Source organism: Chaetodon trifascialis, chromosome 9 (assembly GCF_039877785.1).
Source record: "Chaetodon trifascialis isolate fChaTrf1 chromosome 9, fChaTrf1.hap1, whole genome shotgun sequence".
NCBI classification, from domain to species: Eukaryota; Metazoa; Chordata; class Actinopteri; order Chaetodontiformes; family Chaetodontidae; genus Chaetodon; species Chaetodon trifascialis.
The window spans coordinates 18,388,508-18,406,425 of NC_092064.1; the positions used below are offsets into that span (position 1 = coordinate 18,388,508).

General features: G+C 43.6%; 1 protein-coding gene across 1 annotated transcript in view; it reads right to left on the reverse strand.

The window, feature by feature from the left end:
- Positions 1 to 17,918, reverse strand: part of rsrc1 (arginine/serine-rich coiled-coil 1) — a 109,072-nt gene that overhangs the window by 42,739 nt on the left and 48,415 nt on the right. Inside the window, exon 6 of the mRNA XM_070970672.1 lies at positions 14,509 to 14,560. Coding sequence (XP_070826773.1) covers positions 14,509 to 14,560 — 52 coding nt within the window. The remainder of the gene's footprint in view (positions 1 to 14,508; positions 14,561 to 17,918) is intronic.

Consider the following 17,918-nt stretch of genomic DNA (forward strand, 5'->3'; position numbering starts at 1 on the left):
ATGGAGAGACAAGAAATACCTGAAGAATGCAAATATATGAGCAGAAGAAAGAAGGGAAATTAAATGAACATTAATTCTCCCACAGCAATTCCCTCTTCTCAGCACCAGGAGATGAAAGAGGAGCAATGTACTTTCTGATATTTATTTCTCCTTAAACACACGGCTGGAGTTCTGGTCTGGGAGACGGGGCCCCGGCTGGGAGGAGACCGGTACCCACGGGCCTCTCATAGCCTGGTTTACTAATTAGAGAGAAATATGCCAGATTGGGCCAATGGAGGATTAATCAACTGTTTATTTCTCTTCACCCCTCTGTTGGAGCCACTAGGTTTGGGCTGCAGAAGGAGAAAGGAAGAAAGGAGAATGTGTTGGGTACGGCATCTTGGACAAATGAAAACGGATGTAAATGTGTGTGAATGTGTGCACGTGTCCTACTGTAAACAACGTGGCAGTGACGCCCTTTTGAACGAGCGAGGCTGGACGTCTCCGTCATCAGCGCCCCACGCCGCACAGAGGAGGGCTGTCTGAGTTGTTATGTCTGAGTGTGGATCGCGCAAGCAATGCCGAGACTGAACGAAAAAGACGTGAAGGGACGGCGCGAGGGAAGAAAGACGCTTGGAGACAGCGCTAAGAATACAGCATGTGTCGGGAAGAAGTGACCACATGGAATCACGGTCAATAAAAGACTGCTGGCTGATTTATGTGAAATGCCTCGAGGGACTGTGCCTTTGCATTGGTGGTCAAACTGAAGACTATGTGAAAGTTAGCCACAAATTGGCTATTACACAGACTTTGGAAGTTTTTGTCTAAATTATGCTGAAAAGTTTAAGGATTTTAGATCCTAACATTTATCTTAATGGCATTTGGTGACTGCATTTTTTTATCATCTCACATGTGCTCCAAGATCTCCTGTTAAAAGCCATTAAAAAGCAAAATCCTTTATAGAAATCACAGTAGTGGCGGCCTGTTTACTCCCACCTACAACCTGGATTCGTCTGTACTGTAAGTTTAAAGGCTGAGAAAGGAGGCAGGAGCCTGAGAGTGGGGGACGGAGACAGAAGCATGTAACAGGAGAGAGAACAGAGAAATAATAAGCTGAGTGTGTGTATGTGTGTGGGGCAGGGTAACAGCGCAATCTGTACGAAATTAGGCCTCCATTAGAAGTTTGTAACCGCTCATGACTTCCATCTGTTCCTGAGGCCGGGAACGTCAGATTGGAGACGACAGGTGTCTAAATGTTTATCAGCCGTGCTGCGTTTATTCCTGTGTCTCTGAGTTAGGAGGAAAAATGACCCACACTAATCTAATTCAAACTAACATTCACTTTGAAATGTTGCTGGTGTGGCAGGAGTGAAACACATGCCGTTCAAACCCGTTGGAGTCAGTACAATATGTGCCTTGGCATGTATGTGGACCTTAACTCTTCGGCCCCGTGAGAATAAACATAAATGTAGGCACGTGCACACATGCTAAAGCATCAATCTTACAAAAGAGGGTCAAAATATGTAACTAACACTTCAAGAATGAAGGTGTTAAAAGTATGCTGACACCAAATTATTTCCAGATCTGAAAAAAGTAATAAGTGATAAATATGTTATTCCAGTCCAGGGCATTGGGGCTGTTTGGCTTCTATTAACATGCAATTGTGCATCCAGAGCCAAAACCAGGAAAGAAGTGGCTGTAGCCGAGTTTCCAGCCCTCGAATCTGGTGGGTTATGTGTCTTTTAGTAACATCGCAGCTGGTTTGCCAACGTTAGCCAGATGGTTGACTTTACATAATAAATGTGCAATTTTGGAGACCAATTTATTTGAAATTAAAACGACCTCTACTCGTCCATCCTAAACTGTTTTTTTAATTTATGGCACATTTCAATAAATCCAAAATCAGGTAAAGTCAAGAGAGGTAATACAAAGTGTCTGAGAAATAAAACTTTAGTAAGAATAAGCTAAAAATGTGTGCAAAAGTCCTCTTTTACACATTCCTGTTAATTCAACTTTAAAGTTTTTATATATAGTTTTTCCCTTGTATTAGTAGGGAGTGATGCAGTTTGGCTGCTAAATCAATTAGTCAATACTGTTAGCATGTTGGTAAATGTTTAAAAAAACTGTAAAACTGAATTAAGCAAAATATCTAAAATAGAACAAATACAAAGTCATGTCCTCTGCTTCGGCAATACATATTCACCAACCGAGTCTTTTGGCATTGTAATGAGTTTTTCCAATAAAATGAAAACAAAGCAGAAAAATATGCTAATTGCAGTACAGATATAAAAAGGTCAGTGTTGAACCTTATTTCTGTTAAGCTTTTATCTTCGTATGCTGGAGTAAATCGACGAGTTCAGCCAAATTTTGAGGTCACTGGTTAAGATGCACAAATGCAACCTGAAGTCTTGCAGAGCATTTAACAGGAGAGGTGAATGTAAGTGACTGTTGGGAGGTAAACAAAGAGCAGCACAGCAGCTTCGTATGATTAAAGTGCTCTGGGGTCAAGATTATCTCAAGTTATTTTATCAGAATCAGCTGTGGGATATCAGCCTGTGCCATAAAATCTACTCACTATATCACAGTGTCCACCTGCCACACCGACGTGTTTAACCCCTTCCTTCTCCGAACCTGTAAATCAGCCCCGCTCCCTGATCTACCTCCACATTTTGCCCCCTGAGGAGAAGCAATTGCTCACTGTTGAGGTATTTCACACAGATTTGTTGCCAATTTGTTGCTTTCCAGTGGAAAGAGTAAATGTAATAATGAGGCGGGTGAAATTCATTAAACATGTGTATGAAATACTTTTCAAGTGCGAGAGGAAGATTCATGGGGATGTTCATACGGCGCATAATCATGCCCCCCGTCTGCACAGCCTGCAATGGCATAAAACATTTAATCTGGGATGAACACTTTCTGTCGCTTTCTCTCTCTCTTTGGACCCTCTCCCTGTAAACACCCCCCACCTTCCTCCCTCCCGCTACCCTCTATCTTCCTCTCCCTCTCTCTCGATCTCTCTCTGTGACTGCCAGAAACCACAATCATAAAATTATTAAAATGCTGTTTGGCTGCCATTAATCAGTGGTGGTGATAAATCCTTGTGTGGGAAGTGACAGAGCATTAGTCACATACCTCTTGGCCTCAACAGACAGAGAATAATGAGCCACGAGCCGGACCGGGTCAATCATAAACTCATCAAATGCGTCATTTAATTTCTTCATTTAGACAAACAGAATTTGTTTATGGGAAAGATATCAGGTGTTGTGGAATGAGAAACGGTGCTGAAACGCTGGTACATTAATCAGGGCTTGATTACACGCGACTCTGCGGTTGTTTATCCTAATTTCATTCATTTCCATCAACAAAGCAAACACAGGCGAACACAGCCATTAGTGATGGTTGGGGATGGCACAATTACAGCCTCGTATTAAATAAAGTGATGATGAATGGTCCAATACAAACTAAAACAAAGAGGTTTTTATTACTTCAATTCCATCCCAGCCCTCGCCTTCCTGTGTGTGTGTGTGTGTGTGTGTGTGTGTGTGTGGAGGCTCACTGGTGTGAAAGGAGAGAGGAAACTGTTTTAACTTTACTGCAACAAGAGGCCATACTGACGAGAGAAAAAAGGAGAGAAATTAAGAAGAAATATGAACTTTGAGAGGAGTATTGACTCTGTTGAAATGACGGTTGGTTATATATATCTCTCACACACACACACACACACACACACACACACACACACACACAGAAGCTGATATAGATGAAAACACTAACAGCCAACTCAGATTTTTTTTTGTGATCATGTAAGAAGCTAACCAGTGTGCTTGCAGCTTTGGGACCGCTGTCTGTTTGTTACAACACCATCCAACATGGTCTTGAATAGATCTGTAAAATTAACCATGCTTAACTGCATAATGTGACCTTCATGTGAACAACAGCAGAGGTGGTGCATTTAATGATTTGCAAACTTTTCACAAAACAAACAGACAGGCCAAGATCTCAGTCAGCTTTACATGTAGGAAGTCCAGAGAGCCTTGAAGCAACAGTTGGACATTGTGAGAAATATGCTTATTCGCTTTTGGCCCCAAGCCAAGAAATAGTCTGGCGCATAATGCCCTGTAAAACAAAACTTGTAATTCTTACACTCTGGTTTCTGTACAGATGAGAAAAAGAGATATAATGTTACTGGTAATTAGTTAGCTTTAAAGGCGCTGGCAAGCAGATTCTGTTACCTTTGGATGGAGCCAGGCTTGTTGTTTCCCCTTGTTTCAAGTCTTTATGCTAAGCTAGGCTAACCAGCTGTTGGCTGTGGAAAGATATTATATTAAAAAATATTATTAATTAATATTATTTTCAGTTTATTGTCTATAGAGAACCAGGTATAATCAATCTGTTTCTACTATTTAGACACAAATCCAGCATTTTAAAGGTGCCCTGTGGAGGTTTTACTCACCGAAATGTGGTTTGAAACCTGAAACCAGCAGCAGCACTTTGCACGTAATGCATACATTAACTTGCTGAAGGACATTTCAACTTGCTGTTATGAGGAGGTGGGAATTGAACCACCAACCTGGTAATTTTCCACTGTAACGTCTGGGCGACTGTCCCCCTGCACCCACTGCGCTATTAAATCAAGTATTCCTCAATTTTTCACTCGAAGCCGTGCAAGCAATCACAGGTGTCGCGGCCACATCATTCATCGCATTTCTCCGCATTTACATCTGCCATTCCCTGTGACTCAATCATGTAACAGCTGAGCAGCACATTAAAGCATCATGAGGTAAAGTCTGTGTAAGCGGGGACTTGTGATTCATTAACAAAGTCGAAGACAAAGATCAAATGAAACAATGAAAACAGAATCGTTTTTACTAAAATGTCAGCGCCTATGACTACCAGGTATTTCATTTGTGGACTAAGTGACATCAAACAAGCCTTGGAGCTGCTGTTGCTCTTTCAAGTAATACAACCAATCAATTCAATCGCCTAAAGAGCCATCAGAAGAACCCAGTGTGATTAGTGTACGAAGGCCAAGGTTGCTGCAGCAACCCATCCTGATCCACCTATGACAGCAGCTCTGATCATCCATCCATCCATTTTCTATACTTATTCTCATTCAGGGTCACGGGGGGCTGGGGCTTCGTCCCAGCATGTACTGGGTCAAAGGCAGGGAAACATCCGGGATAAGCTGCTGGCCTATCAGCACACACAGATCTCCATCTATTTTATTTAAAGATTGTATGTACTACCACCATAACTACATATTGTTTCTATGCATTGTATTTTTTGTAGCCAGAAGTGAAGTGCAGGATGTAATGGTAACAGACTGAAAGCTGATTGACACTCTGAGAGCGCTCTTGACTACAACGGTGCCTCCGAGTACAGGAGTGTGTTTGATATCTACCTCCGTGAAGATATCGCTTGTTGTGGAGGACAATGTTGTAATACAATAAAACATGAAAACTTCCAAGGCGGTGAATCCTTTTCTACGTTGCCACAGAATCGCTGCAAAATCCCTCTGAATTTTCGACATAAATCAAACCGAGACCAAAGATCATGATTAACAACCATGACCATGGTATTAGGCGAAATGCAAATAAAGTTTTGGCATTATCGTGCAGCTGGCGGTAAAATGAGGAATACTGTGTCAGAAGGTAGGAATTATTACAAATCACGACGGCAGGAATGCGCGGGTCTACACTTTGCCGCAATTCATTTCTGTCTACCCCAGGTCCAATCAGACGGCTGCATTCATTAAGCCCCTGTGGAAACATGCAAAGACATCATAAAAAGCAGATGATGTCACAGGACAACTTGTGGAAAGATCCCCCTCTCTTTCCCACCTTTCCCTCGTGAAGTTGCTGGGAACAGAAATGTTTTGAGATGGTGAGATTTCAGTAACACTGATGCTGGCGGTCTCCTTCTCATCTCTCTCGCTCTGCATTCTTTGCATTCAGCCTCCCTCTCCTCCCCCTCCCGAAAAAGGCCCCGAGCGCCTGCCAGAGGTCCAAGGTAATTAAATTACTTAGCAAAGTTTACTTAACAGTAAATGGTTAGCAAAATTTAAGGTGATTGCAAATTTGCTTTCATTCCACTTCAATGGCTGGGCTGTTTAAGGCTCGTCTGCAAATAATTAGCACATACATTTGCATCAAAATCGTTTATACCATATGTTGCAAAATTATGGAGAGCAGCAAATTAAAAATATTCTTTTTCTGTTATGGAAATGTCTACATGTTGAGAGAGAGAGACAGAAAAGCAGAGAGAGCGGGAGAGGCAAGGAGGGAGGAGTGAAAGATATGGCCATGTGTCTCCAAACACTGACAACAAGGAGGAGAGGAAAAGGAGGGAGGAGGAAGGAGGGTGCACAAATGATTCGGTTTGGATTTAAACATACTCATAACAGTCTTTTTCAAGAGCTCACCAGATGCTGTTTGAAATCTTCCCACAGAAGAAAAACAAAGCGTTCTCGATCTCCCTCCCTCCCTCTCTTTCTCACACACACACACAGAATCAGAGAGTTTCCTCTAAGTGGCTCTCTCTAGTACAGTATATATTGTTCACCAAAGCAGGGAGAGGAAAGTTGTACACTAATTTGACAAGTACTTTTTACACCGAAGACCTTCAATCTCAGGGAAATGACAGCTATTACTGGAATAAGAATAACCGACAACAAAGTACGAAAACATGGAATGTAGCAAGGAAATAAAAACACAAACAACGCCCACTCATGCATCAAATACAGCAATTGCTTTTGGGGCTTTAACTAATGCTTCTTTCCTCAACTAATCAATTCTCAGTTTCCTCTATGAGACGTAAGATGATACTAAAAACTGTCCATGGAGGCATCGTCAAGTGTCTTTGTTTTTCTAACCAACAGCCAAAAGACATTCACTTTGTAATGATATAATAAACTGAGAAAATTCCCAAATTCCCACATGTGGGAAGCTGGAACAAGAGACTGTGTGACACTAATGTTGCAAAATAGCTGACAATTTACTTTCTGTTGCCTGCTTTTCAATTTACCAACCAAATGTTCAGCTCTGACTGATTCCCTTATTTTAATTTGGGACACTTTTTTATATCAGTTAAACAGCTGATTTGTTTCTTGATTAACTGTCATAAAATGACAGGAAACAATGACATACAGCAGGTCCATCACAATTTGTCCAAGCAGCAGTCTAACACCCAAAAATATTTAGTCCAATATTGTAGAAAACTAAGAAAACCAGCCAATATTCACATCGGAGGAACTGGAACCAGTGTATTTTTGGCATTTTTATTTTTACAAAATTATATTAATATCTTATGAAACTAGTAAATAATTGATTTATTGAATTACAGCCAATTGACTAATCGTTGCGTCTCTAATTTCAGTGTCATATTTGTAAAATAGTCGCAGTAAAACGTTCTGCAACGGCAGCACTGAAAGGTGGGAGGGTGAGACGGGTGGGGGGGTATCATGAGCTTACTTTAGCAAAGAGAAAATCAGGGCGCAGCAGGACCTGCGTTTATTATACCCATAAAACAAACCAAAAATCAATTGTACATAAAACTCTGATCCATGCACTCCTTGGGTCACTCAGTCCGCACCGCCACTGACAGACACCTTTGAAGTGGAAGGCTTCTTTCTTACTGAAATAAACACAGTCCACTTGAAGATGCAGAGGACCACAGAGATCCATTTCAAACATGCCCTTTCTTCAAGCTCACATGCACCTTTAAAGCGTAAACAGACTTCTTTTGAGAGGGTCAGCGCAACAGCTTGAGGCACAGCGCTCTCAGTATGAGGTATGGCTCTCTAACCGAGCTCGACAAACCCTTCCATCCATCCATCTATCCACCCCTCTCATCTGGAGGTCAGCCGGTCTGCCACCAGTCGATCTGCTACTGCGTGAGAAACAGGGGCTGTTTGATAAAAGCTTATTCAGGTATTTGGGACCTGTGTTACCGGAGGACCCGCACTCTCTCTCCCGCTCTCCGAGACATAATTACGACTGTTGACTGGAACAGTGAGGTAATGGCACATAAATCCAGCTGATCAATGGTTAGGGAGACTAAATTACAGGACACCCCTGTGCCATTATCCTCCCAAAGGACAACAGGAGACACATTCCTGCACAGATGCAAAGGGGATTTCTGTTGCTGTTGTGTAACTGTTTTGTTTATTCGAAGCGTTCTTGTTACATTTCCTGCTTTATGCTTGAATATTTCACGCAAACATTTCGAGCACCAAACTAAATGTCTACAATGCAGCTAACCTGGAAGCATCCAGGCTGATTCGTGGAGTTGAGGCTTTTAAAAGTGGTGTTTAAAAAGTGCTGCAGGCTAAGCATTAGCAAATCTCCTCTGTGGACCAGGCTGTTTTAATCATTAAACTACGTGAGTCATGATTAGCTGTTTTATTCTCAGCCTATTTTCCCTCTCTTTCTGATCTCCGACTGAATCTCTACTGTTAAATCAGAACATCCAAATTCAACAGCAGCGAATTAAAAACAGCAAACATGCAAATATTCTTGGAAAAAAACAAACAAACAAACAGAAAAAGCTGTCATCAAGTTGTTTACCATCTTTTGGCTCAAAAATCCCCCTGTTCGCATGACAGCAAAAGCCCTCATTGCAGCTCAAACTGCTCACAGTGAAGTGGCACGCTGCTGCTGCTGCTGCTGTCGAAACAATTGCACATTTAGCAAAGAGAACATGTACTTAGGAGTTACTGCTGGGTAATTCCCTCGTATTTTTACAGAGAAATCCCCTCTGAGATAAAGATCACGGCCGACTGGCATTCGTGACAGTCACCTCAGTCACGTCACACAAACAGCAGTGCTACGACCAGAGTGGCGGCGATGTGATGAAGATGGATAACGTGTGCGATAACTGTAATTCACCGCCTAACAAATCCAGTTCTGCATTCCAGAGACGACTGCTAAATCCTACAGAGATTAATAAGAGTACAGAAGAAGAGAAAACTGGAAGAATGGGAAAGGAAGAAAACAAGTTTACAGAGAAATAAAATATGCAAAGAGATGTGGTGGTGGTGGTGGGGGGGGCTTGGAGAGCTAGGTCAGTCTCCCCATCCCCGTCACCTCTTATCCCGGCAGAACAAAGGGCGGCAGCCTCCTAAATGTGGCGCATTAGCCCTTTAGTTCCAGAGGGGGTAAGGTGACACCCTCCATGTATGTGGTCTGTTCAGCACACATCTGTCAGGGCCTAAGGGGGTGGGCTGGGGCGGTGGGAGGGACAGCGGGTACTGGAAGCACAAGGAAGACGGAGGAAAGAGCTCCAGAGAAAGGGTGTGTGTGTGTCTGTGTGTGTGTGTGTGTGTGTCTTCAGGACTCCTGCTGCGACAGAGAAGCCTAATACCCCGTATTTACTGTGGAAGAATTAGTCCGATCACATGGTGCTGCTAAGCTTGGCTGCTGCCCCCCCCCCACACACACACACACCTCTTTATGTCTGTCACTCGATCAGAGCGCTGATACAAACAGACATAAAAACACAAACAAGACAGACACACTCCTACAGACATGCTCATAACATGCACCATCACACACAGACAGAATATGCACAAACACATGTCTGCAAGCCTTCAACTTTAGTTAAATTGGGTGTCCTGGGGGGCCAGCGGTCCATGATACTGTACACATCACACAACACGCCTGATCAACCAGACCCTCATTTCTCTCGTCTTTCTCTCCTCTCAACTACCATAAAAAAAAGGAATCAAAGGGACATTTACTCATACTGATGTTGAATTTCATAATTGGATTTCTCTAACTCCAACATTAGCTTAATGCTCCTTTTTACTTTAATATTGCTAGACTGCATTAATGCCTCATCTGTAACACAAATTCATAATGGAGATAGCAAGGTGTACTATCACAGTGCGCTTAATACGTTGACTACAATTTCACTTAAAGTTGAATGGGAGTCAGCAGTGGCAGGAAATGAGTCACAGCTAAATAATGTGCATTTTGTGTGCTATAATATTAAGAAAAATGCCAAAATATTGCTAAAAGTGGGACATTCAAAAACATTTTATTGTGCTTTTATAAACAAGCATTTAATATTTAGCAACATGCACAAATAAATGCAATCAAAACAGAATTATTTTGCCTTTATATCGCTGAGTATTAGCTGTGAATGGCACCACTCCAAAAAGTACTCTGGGAGAGAAAATCTGATTTATGCGTCCCCTTTCAATAAAGAGACTAAATCAGTCCAATATACTGTCATTTATAGGTCTGTGCAGCATTGCAAGGACTTCATTTTGACTGTACTTTAGACATTTAGCACTAGAAAGTGGGAAGCTTTACTTATAAACCAAATACTGCATAGTCACATTATTAAAAGAAACGCGAGAAATAAGAACACGTCTCCCCGTCGACTCCAGCCAGGTGCCAAACTCAGACAAACCAATAGAGAAAGTTAATTCAGAGCCCTGCCAAGTTCAAGCCTCTGATGAGATCTTAAGGATTGTTTGTTTTGCTGCTGTCAAAGGTTCAAATAGGGAGAGGACGGAGGTTTTGATGACCCCTGGCCCTCGGGTCCTTAGTGGGTGTTCTGCAAACACTCTCTATTGACGTGCGGATAAGGAGAGGGCCGCTGCCACACAGCGCTCATGCTCATTTGAGTGGAAATGGACACTGCTCTGAAAGGAGGCAAGAGCTCACCAAGTGGCTGAAAAGAAAAGAGTATAATAGATATGTTAGAGTGTCATCGTGCGTGTGTGCGTGTGTGTGTGTGCATGGAAGTATAGAGGAATGAATGAAAATGTGAGGGCTTTGGTTCTTAAAGCAGGAAGACTGCTATATCACATGTATATTTGTGAGAGTCCTGTATGAGTGTCAAGGGATGTGGAGGTGAATTCAGACATAACAAAACACTACAAGGGTTCAGAACAACAAGAAAAACACTCTTGCGACAAAGAGGAGTCTGCGAAGAGGCGCTCTCTCTCTTTAGAAGAGAGAGAGAAAAGCTGCTGATGAGCCAAAACATACTGAGGGTGCCACACAGTAGTGGCACTGCTGCTTTATATGATATTAACCTCAAGCACCTCAAACAGGAGGTTTCCCTGCAATCCGGCAAAAGCAGGCTGGGATAAGGCCCCCTAAGCAAGGGTGAAATCTGTGATTTTCTGATCGTGACAAGCATCTTTGAAAGTCACATATTTCAGAATGAATGATAAATATTTGTATTTAAAATGCAGTTATGTACATATTTTATGCACATTTTGACAATAACAAGGTTTTATTAATATTAAGCAATTAATATAAAAGTCATGTGCAAATGAATAATTAAAGCTACAAACAATGAAAATGTAAATATTATCTTGTTATTGATGAAATTAGAAAGCGAGTTTGTCTTGGAAATGTGGGGTGTAGTGTGTGAGTGTGAGTGTGAGTGTGTGTGTGTGTGTGCGCGCACGTGTATGTGTGTGTTCAATATGTAGGCCAAGCAGGAAGTGACCCATAAACATATCCATCCAGCGCTTTCATTGGGGGCCAGTGTTGCCCTCCTCCTCTCACCTCCTCATCCCACTCCGCACACACACACACACACACACACACACACACACACACACACACACACACACACACACACACACACACACACACACACACACACACACACACACACACACACACACACACACACACTCTCAAAGCCCCCAGTGAGGGCTAAGCAGGCCAGCGGGCCAGCCGAGGGGGCTCATTACAGGTCCACAGAGCCCCCCAACACAAAGGCCTGAGCCGCTTTAGCCATGGGATGATCTGCTCTCTACTGACTAGAGAGAGTCCATAGACGGACAAAAGGAGGGAGGGAGGGGAGGGAGGGGATGGGAGAGAAAGAGGTGGAAGAGAGCAGAGAAGAGGAGTGGAGAGCCACGGGCTTTAAGGATGTCAGGAGACCCCAAGAGAGAAAGCCTGGCGGGCGCTCAGAGAGGAACGGAGGGAAGGAGGAGGAGGCTTAAGCTCCACGGCTACGTCAGGACATTAACATTCACACAACCTCCCAACATCTGCTGCTTCCTTCTCGCCCTCCATCCCTCCCTCTTTCCATCCCTGTCTCCCTCTGTCCGCTAACAGCACTGGAACAAAGACAGTAAGAGGGAGAGTGAGAGGACAGATAGACGGACAAGAGGGAAGAAAATGGAGCGAATACGAAGAGATGTGAGACAGATGAATTTAGAAGATTTGGCAGCTGCAGGGTCAGGGGACTTGAGAAAAGAAAAGGCTATGCTTAAAATTCGTAATGACAAAAACACGATTTAAATTAGTGAGAGCAACGATAGAGGCAGAAAACAAGGCTGCAAATAAACCGATGATTGAAGTCCAGTTCAAGTTTTGTATTTTACTGCAGATCGTTATGAGCGACATGATCACGGGCACCCGGAGGCCTGATGCCGTCCAGCCTGGGCTCTCTGGTGAAGACAATCTTTGTCTAAGCCATAAACCTGTTCTGTTGGAAGCCTCCAGGAAAGAGACGAAAACCAGAGACTTGTCCAGTGCATTAAACCCTCTCCTCTCGCCTTGTGTCTGGCCCTGGGCCTGTGTCTGCACCAGTCTGGCCCACTGCACTCAAAGCCACATGCTCAATTTTATGACGCTTCACCACCATTAGGGCAACATCAGCCTTGAGGTGGCAGGGCAGCGAGCGCGGGGTGTCTGATAGACAATTAGGAATGTGCCTCATTAGTCGACCACACAAACTTATTATTTTAGAAATGTACACATTTAAATTATAGGATATGTTCATAATGTAGTGCAGGATTTCTGTTATCCATTAATTACTGTTTTTGTTTGTTTGTTTGTTTTTAACCAGGAAAATCTGACTTATTTAAGTCTCTCTGGTCATAATGTCTGGGGAAAAAACTTCCTGGGTTAAATGTGAAAATATTGAGTTTTATTTTGTGTCTGTTCAGCTTGAATGAAGCGTGTTTTATGATGGTAAAATTACTGCTTCTGTAAATGGAGTCTGGTGTCTTTGCTGAGAGTGACATAACAGCTGTTTTCGGTTAAACAAAAAGGATCTTCCTCTTTAACAAAAAGGTATCTCAGCAGGGATCCTTTCCATAATGCTGTCAGACACTTACGATAACAACCTGAGCCCTGAACACTTTTAGTGGACATGCACCGCAAATGCCCGCAGGGATTGTATTGCAGCCCGTTTCATGGCTGTAGCGCTCTTGCTAAATACTGGACCAGTGTCAAAAATTGGTGTCCCTATTACTACTTCCATACAAAAACATGGGAAAATAGTGTCTATAAACACAGTTAATATTTGTCCAGAGTTTCTCCCATTTGTTCAGGACATTGACATCTTTCAGGACACGTGGACCAGCACTGAAACCCTGAGTGCCACACATTTTCCAAGTGTTTTCTTACTTTTCAACTAGTCGACTAATCGAAATTTCCATTTAAATTTCTGCCAGGGAAAATAATTACTAGGCACATTCATATATACAACAGGAACAGAATTGAGCAAATTGTCCGCGACTCCAAAAAAAAATCCCCCATGTAAACTATGTCAGGTCAATTCAAAGTATGATGAAGTAAGTAAAATATGCCTTACAAAGTTCAAATCAGCGAAATCACAGCAGGGGATTGCAGCGTTGTTCTGTGGCCTACAGTAAGGCAGAACAAGTCCTAAGTGAGGTAAGCGTGTGGCTGCTGGGTGCTTTAAAGATGATGTATAGGTGCCTGGTTCTTTCATATATTTCCTGTGGTGAAATTAGAGCCCTGTTCTGAAGTGCTGGGCCGTGTGTGTGCGTGTGCATGACTGTAAACATGAAGACATCTTTCTCCACAGTCAATCTCTGCCTGTCACATATGGCTCGCAACTCTACCCCTCGAATACACACTGGAATATATACACGCCGTGCATGGTGACATCTATGACTTATGTACTGGGAGGAGTGTTTGAAATTAAGCTGCAGTGAATATGGGCCCAGAAGCACTCAAAGTGGAGAGCAGGAGTGTGTGTACGCATTCATCTGTGTGTGTGTGTGTGTGTGTGTGTGTGTGTGTGTGTGTGTGTGTGTGTGTGTGAGTTTGTGGTAGCGCGTGTGTGTGTTTCTGAAGGTATGCTGCAGGTCTGTGTGTGGGAAAACAAGTACAAAACCCATGCAGGTCCACAGTGGAGAGCGTGTATACGAGACTGTGGCTCATTCCCAGTTCGCTGCAGCATGTGTGCAATAGGGCTGCAAAATATGGCTAAAAAATAAGTTTTTAATATATTTTTTATGAATGAAAATGTACAGTAAGTATATCTTGACAAGTAGTTACTAGATTAATCCGGCTGTACACTTACTTTTGAACAGATTAGCTCAAAAATGATGGCTGGAGCACTTTGTCGCACAGGTTCAGGTGTTGGGCTGTCCAGTTTCACAGCAGCTCTACACTCTATTCTCAAACTCCAGCATCCCTGAACGAGCAGCTGGCAAGTGTCAGATCGTGGCAACGGTTCTGAACCATGCTGTAACCAAAAAAATTTAAGAGGCAAGAAAAAGAGGAAGAAACATCAACTTACCCGCAGCCTGCAGGACCATATGCATTCGGACTTTAGCCTGCTCTGCTGGAGTCTGCAGAATACATAAAAAACAATTAGCCAGTGATGTGATATTATATTTATTATCCTTTTATTGAATTTATTCTTCTTTTACAAAGGTCAGGGGCAGCTGTAGAATAAAGCCTCGAGCTGGTCGGGGCTCAGTGTGTTGCTCCAGGGCAAAGGCTTTCCTAAGTGCTGTCTTAAAGGATGATCTACCAGTTTACTGTACCACCCAGCTGCCTGATATCACACAGCACTGCTCATGACAGGCAGCCTCCACGCCGACACAACTGTATCTACTGTACGTAAACTGGCTCTAAAACTGTTGCATCCCTTAGGCTGAAATATATTTTACCCATGATAATCTTTAACTGCAACCATTAGAGCGAAACTGTCCTCGTGGAGCACCAAGGGACGACTTCACCAATCTACTGGTCTAGTCGTCTGTAAAAGCCCTGCTAGTGAAAAACAGAAAGCAACAACATCTCTGACACACCAGGGAGAATCAATGAGGATGAGATGAAGAGAAATTTAGAGACAAAGAGAGAGAGAGAGAGGAAGAGAGAAAACAAAAGCTGCTGTAACAAGTCTTTGGAGAGTTGGATAAGAGGGCACAGAGAGCACATTTTACAAAGATCACAGCCAAAGACTCAACATATTCCCCTTCCCATCATGTGCGTGTGTGTGTATGTATGTGTGTGTGTGTGTGCGTGTGTGCGTGTGTGTGTGTGTGTTTGTGTGTGTGTGTGTGCATCAGAAACGCTTAGCGGGCATGAACAGGAGGAGGGCCTTGTGCTTTGACAGCTGTATTGGGAGGGGCAACCCTTTTTCCTGACATACCCTCAAAAGGGCCTCGCTGTAATTCCAATATCACTGCTATTAGATTTGAGGGTCTTAATTGTCAAGGAAGAATGATGGCTACGACAGGGCACGGAGCTGAGAGAGGCGAGAGCGCTCGCAGATTGCTCTCTGAGGTTTTTCAGCGCTGCCATGGCAGGGCGGCCCTCGTTACCATGCAGCGGTGGAGACTGTGTGTAGGATTAGAGAGAAATTAAATGCTAATGGGGATGGGATCTGAATCCGCTGCCTGGGAGCATCATTTAGACGACAGGGCCGAGGCGTCGCTGACAGGCAGCACTTCTTCCCTCCTCCTCCTCCTCCTCTTCCACAGACAACCCGGCTCTTCCTCCCACCATTCCTCCTCCTCCTCCTGGCTCCCTACCCCACCCGCAGCAAAAAATTTGATTTATCAAACTGTAAACTTGTCACTTTGTAAAAACGTCACTTTTCGGTGGCAGCCAGGGAAATATAATGACCCCCTTTAATGTAGCGATGTCAGGGTGCTGTATCCTAGACGGAACGCACATCAAGGCATTGCAGACAGACTGACGCACACTTAATGCACCGTGGATGTGTGTGTGCGTGTGCACGTGCATCCCCCGTAGCAGGTGACACGGTGGATCACGCTCACGCTGACTGGCACTGCTCGACAGCTGAAATTACTAATCACTATTATGCCGCAGAAGATGAAGAACACTTGAGGCCTTCACCCACACACAGATGTACAGGCACACACGCCCTTCCCATTCCCCCTCATGAAGAAGTGATAGGGGCACAATTCAGTCTATTTTTTTCCTGCTTTTTTGGCATCTTTGCCTTCACTGGAGCAGTTTTACAGCGAAAAAAAAAAAAGGATTACATGCCACAAAACTGAAGTCCTGAGCAGGATTCGAAGCCAGCTACATGGCAAAGGGCTCAGCCTGCTGAGCAATTAGAACGACACAGAAATCAGTCTTGGTGCAACCAGTCATTTAAAGCAATAACACATCACAGCTTAACTAACCTGATCATTGTGTGCCGCGCAATCATCTTAGTTACAGTTTATTACGACGCCCCCTCGGTAATTACATTAGCATTTGTTTACATTGGCCTTAAGGCATGTGTTAGTCCATGCATCCTCAATGCACACACACACACCAACACACTCTTGCCAGCTGAGGGTAACACGACACTGAATCACATGCTGCTGCGCTCCCTGTCGCAGCTGAAACTTTCAAGCAACTCGCTTTTCTGAAGATGCTAATCAGTGATGTCAAAGCAACTATTTCCTACCACCTGTAAGTGGGAAAAACACCTGCTTTAATGTCAACTACTGGAGCGCAGCCTGAGGTGCACAACATATTTAAAGTTTTAGTAGAGAGCAGTTTTCTGCCACGTGTGATTCTACACTGAAATGCCTTTTAAATAATGGCAGAAAATAGAGAAAATCAGAAGCTTGTGTTTTCAGCATACAGTAAACAGAGGCTGACAAAGGCTAATTTATACCAAAGGATCATCACAAGTGAACGGTACTCAGATGTCAGCTCACAACTAAGCAAACATAATGACACATACACACACACACACACACACACACACACGGCATCGCATGTTTTTGCTTCCCAACAAACTCTCTATTTTTCTCTCTAATTCACACATGCATGGCCGCTTCCTCTGTGTGTAATTCATTAGTGAACAATAAAAAGGAGTTAATTGTGCTCCCCAGAGGCAGATCTATGCTCTCCCCACTGGGAAAGAGGCACCCGCTGCATCTGAAGTGGCTTCGCCCCTCAATTACAACTGTGCCTTTCCGATGCTCACAAACAAACATGAGACACCAAGAGAGGGACTCAGTGTGTGTGTGTGTGTGTGTGTGTGTGTGTGTGTGTGTGTGTGTGTGTGTGTGTGTGTGTGTGTGTGTGTTTAGAGGGAGTGTGTGTTGGAAATGAGCAGCGCTTTCCTTAAAGGGGCTTTAGATTATCACACTGTGAGGAAAGGGGAAACAGGCAGAGGGGGAACAAAGACAAGACAGACAAAGTTGCTTTTGTTTCCTTCAGAGCTCAAGAAGTACAGCAGACAAAAAGGGAGAGTGGGAAGAAGGGAAGGTGAGGAAGACATTTAAAAATGACGAAGAAGAAGAATACGGTGTTAAATCTTCTATTGTTACAATGGTCACTTGCACATATAGTAAATGCATTGTACTTACAGTATATACTGTAGCACTGTTAACCTGCTTTATAAGGCCTCTGAATTACCCATGCACACATGCACACACAGAGCGGCAGCGGCTGAGCTGCTGTGCAAGAAGCTGACCTGCTCATTAGGAGCAGTTTAAGGTTCAGTGTCTCCCTCAAGGACACTTGACATGCAGACAAGGAGAGCCACCACGAAACCTAAGATTAATTGACCACCTGCGTTAGCAATCACGCACTACGCTCAGAAAGAACTACTTCGCATGACATGCCATCAACAATGCCGGATGCAAAAGTGCTTACGGCTGCTCCCAACAGCCACATTCAAAGGCGGGATGATGATCTGGCCATTGTAGGCAGGGGTGAGCTGCTGTGAGA